Source organism: Zingiber officinale, chromosome 7B (assembly GCF_018446385.1).
Source record: "Zingiber officinale cultivar Zhangliang chromosome 7B, Zo_v1.1, whole genome shotgun sequence".
NCBI lineage: Eukaryota > Viridiplantae > Streptophyta > Magnoliopsida > Zingiberales > Zingiberaceae > Zingiber > Zingiber officinale.
The window spans coordinates 69,992,265-70,010,400 of NC_055999.1; the positions used below are offsets into that span (position 1 = coordinate 69,992,265).

At 37.5% G+C, this 18,136-nt stretch overlaps 1 protein-coding gene across 2 annotated transcripts; it reads right to left on the reverse strand.

Moving 5' to 3' along the window:
* Positions 1 to 10,409: 10,409 nt before the first annotated feature.
* Positions 10,410 to 13,252, reverse strand: LOC122005951 (receptor-like protein 32). 2 transcript variants are annotated; one of them, XM_042561210.1, is made up of 2 exons: positions 10,969 to 13,252; positions 10,698 to 10,873 (listed from the first exon to the last, which is right to left on the reverse strand). In XM_042561210.1, exons 1-2 carry the CDS (start codon positions 13,235 to 13,237, stop codon positions 10,833 to 10,835), a joined length of 2,310 nt encoding a protein of 769 aa, XP_042417144.1. In that variant the 5' UTR covers positions 13,238 to 13,252; the 3' UTR covers positions 10,698 to 10,832. The 2 variants fall into 2 exon arrangements, with proteins under 2 accessions (XP_042417143.1, XP_042417144.1); XM_042561209.1 differs by having other exon boundaries at positions 10,410 to 13,252.
* Positions 13,253 to 18,136: the final 4,884 nt, after the last annotated feature.

Sequence of the window (18,136 nt, forward strand, 5' to 3'; positions counted from 1 at the left end):
CTTTGGTGAGTGGATGGGCCAACATGGAATCTGTGCTGATGTGCTCTACCATAGTCTGACAATTCTGAACTCTTTCTTTAACCGCTAGAAACTTGATGTCGATGTGCTTGGACTTCGATGAATTGCGGTTGTTCTTGGCATAAAGTTCTGTGGCTTTATAATCACAGTAGATCCTTAGTGGCCTGGCAATGCCATCAACAATATGTAATACTGTGATGAAGTTTCACAGCCAAATCCCGTGATTGAATGCTTCGTAGCATGCTACTAACTCTGCCTCCATAGTAGAAGTGCCTACTATTGTCTGCTTGACGCTCTTCCAAGATATAGCCCCTCCAGCAAGCATGAAGATATAGCCCGAAGTGGATCTCCTGCTATCCAAGCATCCAGCAAAATCAGAGTCTGAATATTCAATCACCTCCAAGTGATCTGGTCTCTGATACGTGAGCATATGTCCTTTAGTTCTTTGCAAATATCGAATCACTCTCTTTACCGCTTTCCAGTGTGACGGTCCTGGGTTACTAATATATCTGCCTAACATCCCCACTATAAATACTATATCCGGTCGAGTACAAACTTGTGCATACACGAGACTTCCCACTGTTGACGCATATGGGAATTGTTCCATCTCCTTCATTTCAAGTTCAAGTCATGGACACTGCTGCAAGATGAACTTATCACCTCTTGACACAGGTGTGCCACCGGGTGTACAATTCTGCATACCATACCTTACAAGCACCTTTTCAATATAGGTCTGTTGTGAAAGTCCAAGAATGCCTCTTGAACGATCACGATAGATCTGTATGCCTAAAACAAAGGATGCTTCACCAAGATCTTTCATTTCAAAATTACCAGATAGAAATGACTTAGTTTGAAGCAGTAGATCCTTATTATTGCTCACAAGCAATATATCATCCAGATACAAAACAAGTATAACAAACTTGCTCCCACTGAATTTGACATATATGCACTAATCAACGGGGTTCTCTTTAAATCCAAATGAGGCAACCACTTGATCAAATTTCCGGTACCACTGACGGGACACCTTCTTTAAACCACAAATGGACTTCTTTAATCTACATACTAGATGCTTTGAGTCCTTAGACTCAAAGTTCTCTGGTTGCACCATATATATACACTCCTCTATGTCTCCTTTGAGGAATGCAGTCTTTATGTCTATTTGATGCAGCTCCAAATCATAATGAGCTACAAGTGCCATGATTACCCTAAGGGAGGCTTTTGTCGACACAGGTGAGAAAGTCTCCTTGTAATCAATATCTTCTTTCTAAGTAAATCCCTTGGCAACAAGATGAGCTTTATACTTTTTGACATTATCCCTTGAATCCCACTTGATAAATATCTATTTACAGCCAACGAGCTTTTTTCCTTCAGGCAATTCGACAAGTTCCCAAATGTCATTGTCCTCCATAGACTTTAACTCTTCTCGCATAGCGTTAATCCACCTTTCAGGATTAGAGCATTATTTGATTTCTTGAAAAGATGTAGGATCACTCTCCAACCTTATGTTAAAAGTATGCTCTTGGAGATAAACATAATCACGAGAATTCATATTTCTCCGTTCCCTTGTGGATCGCCTTAAAGGCACTTGTGTTTGAGGTGGTTGAGGTACTTGCTCATCAATATAAGGCAATATTTCAATTTCAGTGGTAGGTTCCTCCAATTGCATTGGAGATGTCATGAGAATATCTTGGTTCACTATACTTACTGGATGTGTGATACCCATAATGCATGGTGTGGTAACCATACCGCTAGTGATCGCACTAGTAGTAACCACAGGAGGATTGCCAACGCATTCCTCAAAAGATATTTCCCTGATTTTATCACTCTCATTTCCTCAATGAACTTGGCATTTCCCGTTTCGAAGAAGGATCTATTAGAGGAATTATAAAATTTATACCCTCTTGACTTCTCAGAGTATCCTAAAAAATTACAGCTAACCGTTCTTGAGTCTAGTTTCTTTTCATTAGGCTTGTAAGGACTAGCTTCAGCTGGACAACCCCGGACGTGTAAGTGTCTAATGCTAGGCTTCTTTTCCGTCGACATCTCGAATGGGGGTTTAGTTACTGCCTTACTAGGTACTCTATTAAGTAGGTAAACTGCAGTCTTGAGTGCTTCACCCCACAAGGACTCTGGTAGAGATGTGAAAACCATCATACTTCTTACCATGTCTTTTAGGGTTCGATTGCGTCGCTCAGCTATACCATTATGCCTGGGTGTACCAGGCATGGTATACTGAGGCACAATTCCACAGTCAGCAAGGTAATTCGCAAAAGGTCCTGGACGTTGTTCACCCGATCCATCATATCGACCGTAATATTCACCTCCACAGTCAGATAGGATAATTTTAATTTTCTTACCTAGTTGAAGTTCAACTTCAACTTTGAAAATTTTAAACATATCCAAAGATTGTGATTTCTCATGAATAAGGTACAGATAGCCAAATCTGGAATAGTCATCTATGAAGCTAATAAAATATGTGTATCCATTCCAAGATGCCTTAGGGAATGGTTCACAAATATCCGTATGTATTAGCTCCAAAACATCAGTACAACGGCTAGCCCCTTTATTCCTTTTGTTAGTAGTCTTCCCCTTGATACACTCTATGCAAACATCAAAATCTGACATGTCAAGGGAATCGAGAATTCTATGTGACATTAACCTTTCTAGGCGTTGTTTGGATATATGTCCTAAACGCCTATGCCACAACATGGAAAAATTCTCATCAGTCAATTTACGTTTCGTACCTATACTATGCATTATCACGTTGTCAACTGTAGGAGTAAAGGTGTTCAATTTATAAAGCTTATCAACCAAGGAACCATTGCCAACCAACATTGAATTAAATAAAATACTAAAAATTTCATTTCTAAATGAACAAGAATAACCTAATTTGTCCAAACAAGAAATTGAAATTAAATTTCATCGAAAAGATGGTACAATAAATGTATTTTCTAAATCAATAAAAACATTGATTCCTAAACAAAGCCTAAAAACATCAATCGACTCGACTTTAGCCTTCTTTCCATTTTCTGTATAGATGTATCTTTCACCATCAAGCTGAAGTCGGCTCCTGAGACAACCCTGCATAGTGACACATGTGAGTAGTAGCACCGGTATCTATCCACCAAGTGTCAGTGTGTACAATAGCTAGATTGACTTCCGAACTAACAAAGTTGATAAGTTTACCATTCTTTACACGCCAGTTGGCGTACTTGAGGCAGTCTTTCTTCATTTGACCTTTCTTCTTGCAAAAGAAACAAGTGGATTTCTTATCCTGCTTCTTGTGCTCCTTATGACCATTGCCTCCAGAATTTGCAGTTTATTTTCCTTTTCCTTTATTATTGATCCTCTTTCGTTTCTTGCTCATACTTTGAGAACCAAATGCTAAGTGAGCACTCTCAGATGTCTCAATCTTTTCCTTTTGAGTATTATACGATATCTTAAAAGGAGTGAATTGTGCAGGCAGAGACATCAAGATGAAATGCACTAACATACCCTCAGACATATCGAGTTTTAGTGCTTTCAGACTTGTCGCTATATTGGACATCTCCATAATGTACTTCCTTATATTTCCTTTACCATTGTACCACATGGTTATCAACTTCGTAAGAAGTATGGTAGTCTCGACCTTTTCATTTGAGGTGAATCGATCTGCTAATTGGTCCAGGAAACTCCTAGCATCTCCTCCCTCTGTTATTGAGCCCTTTATTGGTGCCGGTATGGAAAGCTTCATGATACTCAGACACATGCGATTTGATTTATCCCACAGCTGAAATTCAGCTCTCTACTCTATAGTGCTAGCACTGGTCAGAGGTGCGGAGCAATCATTCCTTAATGCATAGTCTAAGTTCATGCAGCCTAAGACTACGGTCACGTATTCTTTCCATTCAGCAAAATTCGAACTAGTTATTGTTGGAATGTTGTTAATGCTGGCAGTTATAGATTGCACTGAAATTAAAGAAAAAAATTATTAGCTCACAATTTAATTAAAGCCAAGAATATACAAGTAATATAAAATTATGCAAATAAAATAAAATTTTAAATGCATATAAATGGACTCTTTATGAGATACCAAGTACAACATAATGTGTCTTCCTTTGGGCCAACACATTATTTGTTAGCGATACTCTCTAATATAACTCAAACTTTAATTGGCCACACAATGTGTCTTCCTTTGGGCCGACCTGTTGTGCGCATAATATGATACTTTATATGAGTTATATTTTGATCCATAGCTTGCAACAACCTTAATCGGCCACGTAATATTCCTTCCTTTGGGCTAACATATTTTGTGCATGATTTGAACAAAATAATATTTTGTTCTACAGTTGTAAGCTACCTTATGCATATATCTAGCGAGTCAGATAAAAATGCAGGAAGGAGAAACGGCGAGTCAGCTGCACGCGAGGATCAAGGATATCCTCAACGGGCTCCACGCGATAGGCCACCAGATGGAAAACAGAGATCTAATCAGGTATGCATTAATTAAACGCGTTTCCACGCAACAATTTGTGGGCATCTATCGTGGATGCCTACAAAATTTCTAAGAATTTATCTAAACTTAAATTAGATGAATTATTTTGTGAATTAGAGTTACACGAACAAACTAATGCTAGATCCGAGAAAGGTATAGCTTTATTTGCAGGTTCCTCCAAGGAAAAGAAGAACAAGCCTGAACCTGAAGAAGATTCTGATCAGAACTCCGAAGATGAAGAACACCTGGTGAACCTGGTAAGGAAGATGTTCACCAAGAAGAAAAGGAGATTCAGCAAGAAGGATCTTCAGAAGATCAACACTCCAATCGAATCGAGGAACGTGACGTGCTTCGGATGCAACAAAAAGGGGCACTACAAGAATGAGTGTCCGAGATCGAAGAACGACAAAACGAAGCCGACTAAAAAGAAGGCCCTCAAAGCAACATGGGACGAGTGTCTTCGGAAGAATCGGAGGACGAAGATCAGAAGAACTAAAGTTACCTCGCGTTGATGGCCCGCGAAGCAGAGTCGGAGGACAAATCGGAAGACGGGTCCAAACCCGAATCGAGCCACTAGTCAGTACTCGTTTCCGAAGGTTCCGAAGATGTATACTTTAATTTGAACAAAAAGTTTTTTAAAATTATTTCATGATTAAATAATAAACTAATGAAAATTGAAAAAGAAAATAAATTGCTCCTTGAGGAAAATCAAAACCTCAAGGAACAAATCACAAATAACAAACCAACTTAAGATCTAACACTTGAGGAGGAGAATTCATCATTAAAATTAGAAATTAACAACTTAAAAAGTATGTTAGAAAAATTTACGACAAGATCAAAAAATTTAGACTTAATCTTAAATAATCAAAAGACAACTTACAACAAAACCGGACTTGGATATAAGTCAAGTTCAAATAAAACATTTAATTCATTAATAACCCAACACAAACCAACAAAAAAAGCTTGGATTCCGAAAGCGTGCTTAACCACGCAAGTAGGACTTAACCAATATTACATATCTAAAGATAAAATATATTACGTAAAGTCAAATAAACCAAATCAAAAAATAGAATACAAACCTAGACCAAAAAACTCAAATTCTAAATATTTTAAAACTCACCAAAACCCGACCTATTATCAAGTAAATTATAACTATAAAAGAAATAGACATAAATCCAAAATGAAAAATTAAATTAAAGGTCAATAATTCAGGGGAAGGCTCCAGAATAGCTAGCACCTCCAAAACTAACCTACTCGGAAGGGTAACCCAAACTAATCTACCCAACAGGGTACTCAAGGACTAATTAGAAAGGGATTCAAGTTTAACTTGAAAAATGGTACTGGTGAAATTTTGGATGATAGTACGTTAGGGAAGCTTAGTCTATGCATGCCTAGGAAGATATGGCTTCGACCTTGTACATTTGGCTAAGTGGAACTGACCGAAGCTACCATTTATGAATCCTAACCAGTTAGACCAAGGTTTTGTACTAAGTCCAGTGGATAGAACTATTTGGAAAACCTCGAACGCATAGTTACTCTAATGATATCCAAGTTACTCACCATAGCCCAGAAATTTATCCAGAGAACGCCTATCTATTGAACCCAAAGCTAAACCTGAATCTAACACAAGTTAAAACCAAACTCTAAAATTAAACGTAATTCATCTCACAAAATTATAAGATTCCCTGATTGAAAACATATATCGGGTGAGATGACTAAGGACTCAAGTAAAATTAAATTTAAATTAATGTAAATTAAAATAAATTAATTTAAATTAAAATTAATTAATTTAAATTAACATAAATTAATTTAAATGAAAATTAAACTTAAATTAAAATTGAATTGAATTAAATTAAATTAAATTAAATTAAAATAAAAATAAAATTAAATAAAATAAATTAAATGAGAATTAAATTAAATCAAAATTTAGTTAAACAAAAAGTAGATGAAATTAAATTTAAATTAAGGAAAATTAAATTAAATTTAATTCTATTTTCAAACTTAAATTTATCTTTAAAACTAAATTTAATTCTATTTTTAAAACTTAAAAACTAAACTTAATTTTTTTTAACTTAAAAATTTATTTTAAAAATTAACTTAAATTTTTTTAACTTAAAAATTTATTTTTAAAATTAAACTTAAATTTTTTTTAACTTAAAAATATATTTTACTTAAAAATTTATTTTAAAATTTTAACTTATATTTTTTTCTTAAAAATTTATTTAAAAAATTAAATTAAATTTCTTCAACTTAAAAATTTATTTTAAAAATTAAACTTAAAATTTTTTACTTAAAAACTTATTTTAAAAATTTAACTTAAATTATTTTAAAATTTAAAAATTAACTTAAAATTTTTTAACTTAAAAATTTATTTTAAAAATTAACTTAAAATTTTTTTATCTTAAAAATTTATTTTAAAAATTAAACTTAAACTTTTTTTACTTAAAAATTTATTAACTTAAATTTTTTTAACTTAAAAATTTATTTTAACTTCTGTGTGCGTGAAAATTAACTCACACTCTCACATAAAATGATCAACCTTAAAAATGTTTTTAAAAGAATAAAATTAGACTAACTTTAACTCCTACATATTGTAGGAAATCAGGTGGATTTTTGACAGTGGTTGCTCTAAGCATATGACTGGAGATCACACCAAGTTCACCCAACTTACCTACAAGAGTCTAGGAACAGTTGCCTTTGGAAACAATGGCAAACTCAAGGTAATCGGTATAGGTAACATTGAATTAAAAATAGATTTCATTATTACAAATATTTTACTTGTTGAAAATTTTAAATATAATCTTCTAAGTATAAGTCAATTGTGTGACATTAGGTATAAGGTTAAATTCTTATCTACAGAATGCTTAATCAAACACTTAGATAATCCTACCATCAGTCTAAAAGGATTTAGAAAAGACAACATCTATGCAATCAACTTAACCACTTCTTCAGTTAAGTGTTATTTAACACAAAAAGAATAAACTTGGTTATGGCATAGAAGAATGTCACACACAAATTTCATAAACATAAACAAATTAAATGGATTAGTTAGAGGCTTACCAAAATTACCTAACTTAGACTCAACCATATGTAATGCTTGTCAACAAGGTAAACAGACAAAATCTACTCACAAACCAACTAATCAATCACAAACCAACTCAATATTAGAACTTCTACATCTAGACCTATTTGACTCCCATGGAGTCAAATCAATAAATGGAAGTCTATACTGTCTAGTCATAATAGATGACTACTCCAGGTTCACATGGGTCAAATTCTTAAAAAATAAAGATGAAACTTTTGAAATATTTACAAACTTTTACAAACAAGTTGAAAATGAAAAAGACATTAAAATTAAGAGAATTAGAAGTGACAACGAGGGAGAATTTAAAAATCATAACTTTAATAAATTTTACCTTGAAAATGACTATCATCACGAATTTTAATTTCATGTCCTAAAACTCTCCAACAAAATGAAATTGTAGAAAGAAAAAATAGAACTCTACGTGAAGCATCTAGGACAATGCTAAATGAATACAACCTACCTAAATATTTTTGGACAGATGCTGTTAGTACAGCCTGCTACGTACAAAATAGAATAACACTAAATAAAACACATAATAAAACCTTTTTCGAGCTTTATTATAATAAACAACCCAATATAAAATATTTTAAAGTATTTGGATGCCCAGCCTTCATCCTAAACACAAGAGAACACTTAGGAAAATTCACCTCTAAAGTAGAAAATAGAATCTTTGTAGGCTACTCCTTAAACAGTAGAGGTTACAGAGTCTATAACAAAGTTACCTTAAGAATTGAAGAAACTACTAATGTAAAATTTGAAGAATCCAAACAAAACGTAGAACAAACCCAACTTCAACCAATTGAATTTGTTCAAGAAAATACCAACTCTGAAGGAACCAATCAATCTCTAAATCATGAAGAGGAAGAAGAACCTCAAGAAAATCAACCTCCTAGAACTATTAGAGTCAACCCAAATCACCCAACCAGCCAAATAATTGGTAATCCAGACCTAAGGGTTCAGACTAGGTCAGCCTTTAGAAACCTAAGTCAAATATCATTAATTTCAAAAATTGAACCTAAAACAGTGGCTGAATCATTACTTGACCCAGACTGGATAATTGCGATGCAAGAAGAACTAGCTCAATTTGAAATAAATGAAGTTTGGGATTTAGTGCCACCACCCAAAGATAAAAAGATAATAGAAACAAAATGGGTATTTATAAATAAATTAAGTGAAACTGGGGAAATCACAAGAAATAAAGCTAGACTAGTTGCTAAAGGGTTCAGTCAAGTAGAGGGACTTGACTACGATGAAACTTATGCCCCAGTGGCTAGACTAGAGTCCATTAGAATGCTACTTAGTTATGCAGCCCACAAAGGATTTAGTCTCTACCAAATGGACGTTAAGTCAGCCTTCCTAAATGGACTAATAATAGAAGAAGTCTATGTAGGACAACTACCTGAGTTTGAAAATTTAAAATACCCTGATTATGTCTTTAAATTGAAAAATGCTTTATATGGACTTAAGCAAGCTCCTAGGGCATGGTATGAAAGACTTACTTCGTACCTAATTTCTAAAGGGTTCAACCAAGGTCAAATTGACCCAACCCTATTTGTTAAGTCAATACAAAAAGATATTTTCATAGCCCAAATCTATGTAGATGATATTATCTTTGGGTCAACAAATTCAGAATTTTTAGATGAATTCACAAGTCTAATGGAACAAGAATTTGAAATAAGTCTAGTAGGAAAGCTAACTTATTTTTTAGGTTTACAAATCAAACAAACAAATGAAGGAAACTATATTTATCAACAAAAATATACTAAATAATTACTTAAAAAATTCAGAATGGAAAATACTAAAGAAATAAAAACGCCTATGGTTGTGAACACAATCCTAGATAATGACCCAAATGGAAAACCGGTTGACTTAAAATATTATAGAAGTGTCATAGGCAGCCTACTATACTTAACTGCAAGTCGACCAGATATTTTATTTGCAGTTAGTATGTGTGCTAGATACCAAATTTGTGCTAAAGAATCTCATTTGACTCAAGTCAAAAGAATCTTTAGATACCTTAAAGGAACAACAAATGTAGGAATTTGGTACCCAGGACCAACAACTTTGAATTAATAGGATATTCTGACTCAGATTATGCCGGGTGCAAGTTAGACCGCAAAAGCACAAGTGGTGGATGTCAACTACTAGGTCCATCACTTGTCAGCTGGTTAGTATTATATCATACCAATACTTGGCACCCCTTGACTGATAGACCAAGATGAATTAATGATGTTATTTCTTTTATAGTTTGTATTGTTACAAGATAATAATAAAATTGTATAATTTCAGATGCAAAATAAAATCCAAACTTAAATATATAAAATTTCTTTTTCTACATTTTCTTCCTCCTTTAATCATCCTATTCACCACTAGCATCATCTATTGAAACGTTGGTATTATGCCAAAATACTATCATTATAGTCAAAGACAAAAGCTTCCACACGTTCAAGAATTTGAATCTTGATTGTACCTGTGTTAGCAAAGATTATGTAGAATGCATTCGACACTAGCAAACCAAATATTATAGTGCGGTTGATATTACTCAAGAGGATGAGGCACTATCTAAAAAGGGAGTGCTAATATTTGACCCAAAAAGGGGGTGCCTTGATCCCTGATAAACTTTGTTATCTTTGTAGAGATAAAAAAACAGATGAACATGGAAACCACATATTCACAATATGAAGTTTCACAATTCAAGCTGGAAAATCTAATCATATGTGGGATGGAGGTTGATCAGTCTCTCTCACATGTGTGATTAAAGAACCTGTGGATAAACAATATGGTTCGACTTAAGCACACTTTTCATACATGATCTATAAATTAAATATTAATGTCAACCTTAATCCATTACAACAACCTTGGTCTGAATATTATAAAAGTACAAGCTCTTATTGTAGGACCAATGCACGCATTTGTCATATATTAAAATTTAATTATTAGTGTAAACTGTATCAACACTTATTGTATACATACATTTTAGAATTAGTTCAGGCCTATTTAAGGTTAAGTTTTGATTACATAAACCAACTACAAATCCTATCAATGAATATGATGTATTTTATTCTTGTGCTCCTCTTGATCATAATTGCACCCATGAATCCCCAGAAGCCAAACACAAATCCAGGAGCAAACCCAATGAAATACCAAATTCCTCCATGCTCATCATCTTTGTGCATGTCCTCTTCATCAATCACTCCATCATCAATGGTTGGGTTGTCACCTGGGCATCTGGTTTGGAGTGGCTCCCCACAAAGCTCAGGGTTGCCGATGTAGGACAAGTTGGTGAAGGTTTGTAGCTGATTGCCCGTTGGTATTTTCCCAATAAGATTGTTGTAAGACAAGTTTAGGATGCTTAGAAAATTTAAAGTAGAGATGTTTAAAGGAATTCTACCCGATAAGTTATTCTTTGAAAGATCAAGTGATTCTAGTTGAACCATGTGACCAATCTCATCTGGTATGCTTCCTGATAAATAATTTGAAGACAAGTTGAGGAAGTGAAGGCCTTGGAGGTTTGCGATCTCTCTAGGAATGTCACCTGAGATATTATTGTTTGAGAGATCAATGCTGGTGACAATTGAAAGCAAAGTGGTGAACTGGAGTTCTGAATCCTTAGCAGTTATAATAAGACTCTCTTTGTAATAAAAATGACCATCATATAATGGAGAAGATTTACTTTTGTTCTGTCTTGCCATCATGGAGCCAAACAAGCCCAAACTTGAAGGCAAAGAGCCAAAAAGATTATTGTGAGCCAGGTCTAGCACTTGGAGGGATGGGTTCAGAGAGAGCTGTGGTGGAATTGCACCAGTGAAATTATTTACCCTAAGAGAAAGAACTCGCAATGTTGATAGTCTCCTTCCAAACCAATTAGGTATAGCTCCAGACAATTTATTCGAACTCAAGTCAATAACTACAAGTTGATTGCAGTGTTGTAAAGTTGAGGGAATTGTACCAGATAAACTATTATTATTCATGTGCAGTGATTGTAGTCTGGCTAAAAGCCCAAATGTTTTGGGGATGCTGCCAGATAAATTGTTGTTGGAGATGTCAATGATCTCTGCTCTTGATGTATTACTCCAACAATCTGGGATTGCGCCAGATAAATCATTATTAGCAAGGTCCACAACTAGCAAGTTTCCATTTGTACAAATGGAAGTTGGAATGCTGCCATTCAATCTGTTATTGGACAAAGACATATAGAGAAGCAGAAACCCACCAAATTTGCTTTCAGGAATTGGTCCAGAGAATGAATTGTAAGAAAGGTCCAAAATTAAAGATTGCATTCTTGGTATGAAGCCTTCAAAGTTGTTGTAACTCAAATTAAAAAAAGCTAAATCCTTGAAGCATTCTAAAGAGCGTGGCAACATCCCTCTCATATGATTGTGAGAAACATCTAGCTCCAAGTACGATGTGCACAAGTTCCAAAACCAATCAGGAAAGGCATCTGATATTCCATTATCCGATAGCTTTAGGGCATATAAACTGGTTTGGTTCCACAACCATGGAGGAAATCTGGGTCCCAAGTTGCAAGAGCCCATTAGAATTACTTCTGCTTGAAATGAAGGAAGCCAATCTTGGCTCACTTTGACTGACAAGTTGTTGTCAGATATATCCATGTTAATTAAATTTGTGAGATTGACAAAGTGTGCTTCTGTGATGTCTCCGACCAAGTAGTTCGAAGATAGACTTAAGAACTCTAATGCAGACAATTTCCCCAAGGATGTTGGAACTGAGCCACTCAGTTGATTGGAACTAAGGTCAAGATGAGTTAATCTTTGAAGCCTCTCAACATAACTCGGAAAAGGACCATTAAACTGATTATTATTAAAGTCAAGGGAAAGAGTTTTGTTTGTTCTGCATCTTGATAGTTGTTCAAAGAATTCAACAACTCTCCCTGTTATACTGTTATCATAGAGATCGATTCTACTCAAGTTGCATAGACTTCCCAAGGCCTCAGGAATCGATCCATTTATGTTGTTACCAGAGACACTGAAATTTTCTAACTGGAGGAGATTTCCAATTGAATCTGGTATCTTTCCCTTAATCTGATTACCTGATAAGGCCAGATTCTGCAATGCAGTTAGGTTCCCGATAGCCTCTGGTAAGCCTCCAACAATTCTATTATAAGAAAGGTCCAGATCTGACATTTTACTCAAGTTTCCTATGCTTTTTGGTATTACACCTTCGATGTGGTTGCCACTGAGGAACAAGCTTTGCATGTTGGAGAGATTGCCAAGTTCGTAGGGAATTTTTCCTCCGAAACCACAGAACGTAAGGTCCAAGTGCTGCAATTGAGTTAAAGATCCAATCGAGCCAGGAATTTGATGGCTCGATAAGTCGTTCTTAGCTATATCTAAATACTTCAAATGCTTCAAATGAAACAACGAAGGATGCACCTGGCTTGTATTGGAAAGAGCGTAAGGAATAGAGAGGTCAAGTTTGATAACATGACCTGTGATGTTATTGCATCCTACACCTTCCCAACTGCAGCACTTATCGCCCTTCCATGGAGATAGCCAGCTATCGACATCAGGGAAGCCACTTCTCACGCTCAGCAGAGCCTTCCTCTCCTTCTCTATGCACAGTTGCAAAGATCCAGAGAAAAATAAGAGAGAAATCCAAAAGAGATAAAGAAGAAGGTTGAGTGTAGCAGCAGTAGCCATGAGATGAGATGTTGCACAAAGAGTTCAAAGCCAGATCAATAAAAACTTTAGTAACATTTTCTCGCTTTCTCTCCATTATTTAATTTGTACAAAAATAACACGAAATATATGATCCATACAAGTCACCATCAACATTAATTTCTCATTCTATTGACTTGGAAGACTTGAGGAAAAAAAATCTAATGAATATTGCTTTACAGTGGTGATACATATCATTCCGAGTCTTTCTTTCTTTATTTTTTCTTAAAAAATGAATATTTTAGTGGACAGACTTCTAGCGAAGTTGATATATGACTGTAATCACTCAAGCTCTCTTAAGAGAAACTAACAAAAAACATGAAGGTAGCAAATAATTAACAATACTGCAACTAACTGACATAACTTAAGCTTCTGTAGATAAGACAGACTGACTGCCATAATACATCTAGATATCTAACTAATTAAGATTAGAAAGCACTCCCAAAATTTTAGAACTGACATAACTATAAGAAACTGACATAACTAACTTCCATGGATAAGAAGGAAAGACTACCATAATACATCTATGTATCTAACTAATCGTAAGCCTATCAATGAGTAGTGATTCTGTCCGAAATCTGAGTCAGACGAAGATCGGCTGAGATGACGTCGGTGTTGACGGAGAGGTAACTTGGACACACCTAGCGTATGTGCACTGGAAGACGGACCCCCATGTGGAGCTGAAGGACAATGGTGATGAAAATGGCGGTACTTAGGTTCTGCGCACACTCAGACAAGCACCCAGAACGTTAAAGACCAGAAACTAGGGAAAAAGTCCCCGGCACAGGTCCTTCTACGCTCAAGTCAAGTAATTTTTCCCCAAAAGAACAGTGTACGAAGGAAAAAAGAACTGTAGAAGACGAGTGCGAATGTATGCGTACCCATACCTGCTCAAGGGAGAGAACCTCCCTTTTTATATGACCATGCGTACCTTTGGAGTCTGACTGCTGTAAGAGAATGTCGGGTGTCAAGGCCTGTCAAGTGATGGAGGACACGTGGCACCCTCTTATTGGTTGAAAGAAGCCTTCATTTACAAATGATAACAAACCATTAGAATATTCCCTGACGTATGTCAGTTATTCCCTGATAGGAGGTTACGATTCTCTGACATTGTTGTCGCCTATTATTTCTTGTCTCGCCTGGGTTTAGTTAAGGACGACTCAGGATAACTGTTCGGGTGTGGCACCTAGCTCGAGTCTTGATGAGGGAGATGAGCTGTGGCGAGGGTCCCATCTTTTACACCTGGATCACTGAAGGGCTGACCGGGAGCTATCTTACTGAAAGTGCTAGGCCTGGCTATGCGGACCGTGCTGCGGAAACCCAACTAGTCGGGGCAGGTCAGACATTACTCCAGGCTACATCTCATGTCTCAGATTTGGGACCCTGGTCTATCTGTACCCGATCGAGAATTATGCAGCCAATGATATCATGCGGTCTAACTCCTTTTTTCCCCTCCTAACTGTTGTCTGCCATGTCCCTTTGACTTTTAACCGTCACATCTCATTGACATTGGACTGTCCTTGACTGTCATGTCCCCTTGACTTTTGACTGTCTGGCCTTATCGGACCCCACCTTTATGCACCGTATCATAAGCCTCCCCTCCAAGTCTAGTCGAGGGAGGCTCAAATCCGACTGACTAGACTCTAACTCCAGTATCATTTACTTCGCCATTATGATTATAAATGTTGCTTCGTTTTCCAGACCATCGGTATTGTAACCTGTTTAATGGATCAATCAACCTTGGGGGAAGGGCCACTTTAATCTCTATAAAAGTTGACTCCCCCCCCCCCCTTTCCTTTTTAAAAGGGGTTGACCTTCACCCACAGAGACATATTTCCTTTAACTGACGCCCCTTAATCATGGATCTGAACTCCAAGTTGGATAAACTACAACACCTTCGCCAGCAACTGGCTCATATAACTCAACTGCTTGCCCAGAAGGATATGGCCTTAGCCGAGATAACGCAAGAGAGGGATCTTCAGTCTTCCCTTCGTAGGGAAATTGAAGAACTCTGGGTAGTTGCTAAATCTTAGGCCTAGGCTGAGGTAGCGCTGAAATAGAAATCTTATTTATACCTAGAGATTCAAGCTCAATTCATGATCTATTTGAAAGAGAAATGTAACGACCCGGCCCCTTTGGCAGCCCAACTGGCGGCCCCTTGGCGGTCCCTTGGGCGGCCCAACTGGCGACCCCTTATGTCGTTGACCGACGACCCTCGACCGTGCCATTACTCACTAGGTCTTCCCACACCTGGCCAGTGGATTTTTGCCTTACCCAGGATTCGAACTCTAGACCTCCAGGCTAAGTACTAGAGTTTATGAATCCTGGTAGCCAAATGAGCGCCGCTCACTTGACTACCAGGATTCATAAACTCTAGTACTTAGCCTGGAGGTCTAGAGTTTGAATCCTGGGTAATGCAAAAATCCACTGGCCAGGGGTGGGAAAACTTAGTGAGTAACGGCACGGCTGAGGGTCGTCGGTCGATGACATAAGGGGTCGCCAGTTGGGCCGCCAAAGGGACCACCAAATGGGCCGCCAGTTGGGCCGCCAAAGGGACCAGGTCATTACAATAAAAAGGCGTCTTTTTATTGTAACGACCCGACACCTCGGCCCCTTGGGCGGCCACACTGGCGGCCCATTTGGCGGACCCTTGGCGGTCCCTTAGGCGGCCCAACTGGCGGCCCATTTGGCGACCCCTTATGTCGTCGACCGAGAGAGTCCCTGTCCGAAGAAATTTCGGCAGTATCTCCCCTGTACGACTGATAATCTGAACCATTTCTACATACACAATATACCTCAACCACAGGCGGCTGGAAAATACACACAACCACGCAGTTTATATGCAGCCTACACGGCTGATACAATAAAAACACAACCACATAGTTATATGTAAATCTAACAGCCCACTCGGCTGTACCAAAACCAAACACAACGGAAAAGACAATGGACATCACATACAAACTAAAAACGAAGACTGCTAGCCGGCTAGGCTTACACCACACAACAAAACAACACTCCAGAAATAAAACTGGAACATAAAGCTAAATACACAAGTTTCATATACCAAAATAAAAAAATAAACGAAAGCGAAGACAGGTCTTCTGATGTGACGTGGGGACCGGCAAGCAGGATACTCCAAGAGCCTCCATAAGCAACCTGGTACCTGAAAAAGATAGTGTCCACGGGGGTGAGTCCAACAACTCAGCAGATACCTAGTTGACATGTATAGTAAACTATAACAAATAGTAATAACTATGGAGTACAGTCTCCTAGACAAAAGATGGAAATGCACAATAGAAAAGGGCTAAAGAGAACTGTACTCACCAGAGCCTCCTATCAGAATAGTCAAGTCGTCAGACCGAGAGTGTCATAAATCCTGTATGCATGTCAAACATATGCATTCATCCAAATGCAGCATATAAGTGTAACAAACACAATCAGTAAATGCATCAATGTGTATGATGCCAATGACATGTCCTGGTCACCCCAACTCTCCAGTCAGCCGTCTCACACACGATGGTGAGACCGAATGGGTAGGGCTGTGACAACCGTGCACTCTGCCATCACTACTCCTGATGAGTGACCGAGTGGACGGGATGCTGTCGGAGTACACCTATCCTCCAACCCCAAATCATAAGTGGGGGAGCGCAATGCTCTCATCTCCCGGTACACGAAAACGGGGAGGGATCCCTGCCGGCTACCACGCTGTGTCCACTACCCATGAGCGGACCAACGGAGCCAAACAGAGCAAACTGTCTGCCGGCTACCATGCTGTGTCTTTAAACCAACGGAGCCTAACAGAGTATAACTGTCTGCCGGCTACCACGCTGAGTCACCGGACCAGCGAAGCCTAACAACAGAACTGCCACACACCTGCCTGACATACCACTAACCCATGAGTGATGGTGTGTGCAGATCCATGTAACTGGCGATGTGCTTAACAATAATGGAGCCGACTATCGCACAACATGCAATTATGCGAGATGGTGCATGACACTAAGCATAGAAAATATCCTGAACCTATCCATATATATATATAAAATGTGTACCCTAGAATTAATGGTCAGATCCGAGGATCTAAGGCACACAAGTCAGGTATGGTATAAATAAAAACCTAGGTCCTGAACATAATAAGGCATGGTATGTCCTTACCTCTATGAGCATATATATAATCATATGGGTACTAACATAAAATGCATAACAAGTGAGTAAACAAGCATGTAACAGGTATCCGGTAGTGACATACTGAAACAAGGACGAACATAATTATTACTAAAGGCTATAACCTACTAAACATATCAACATGACATTATCAAAGATAAGTCAAGGTACCCGCCTCAAATAGCAGGTCCAATCCAGTCAAATCCAACGTCGAGATGCTCGTCTCGAATCAGAGTCCTGTAATACATGATATATAGATTTAGCTAATTACATATAAATTAATTAGCTAAATCAAATCCTCAAACCTATTTAGGATAATCATAATCGAACACGACTATTGATTAACCTCCTATTTATCAACCTACTACAACATGCATAATCATCTAAAATAATCAAATCCAACCATGATCTACATCTAAGATCAATTACCTACTCCTTACCTCAATTCACAACCAAGTGACTGTTGGTGGAAGGTTGTTTTGCCGCTGGAATTAGAACAAGCAACTTCACAGCCGTGTTTGTTGATCCACAGCACACAAAAGCCTGCTGAAGTCATTCCTTCAGTTCACGGCCCCTTGATGATACTGGAACAAGGTGAGTCAGACCAAGAACACCACAGCAACGATCAAGTACCCGACTCACCAATTAGGGCAGCACCCTTACCTCTGTGCTCTGATCCCAAAATCGACGCCGGCGATCTAGGGCTGAGGTCCGTCGATG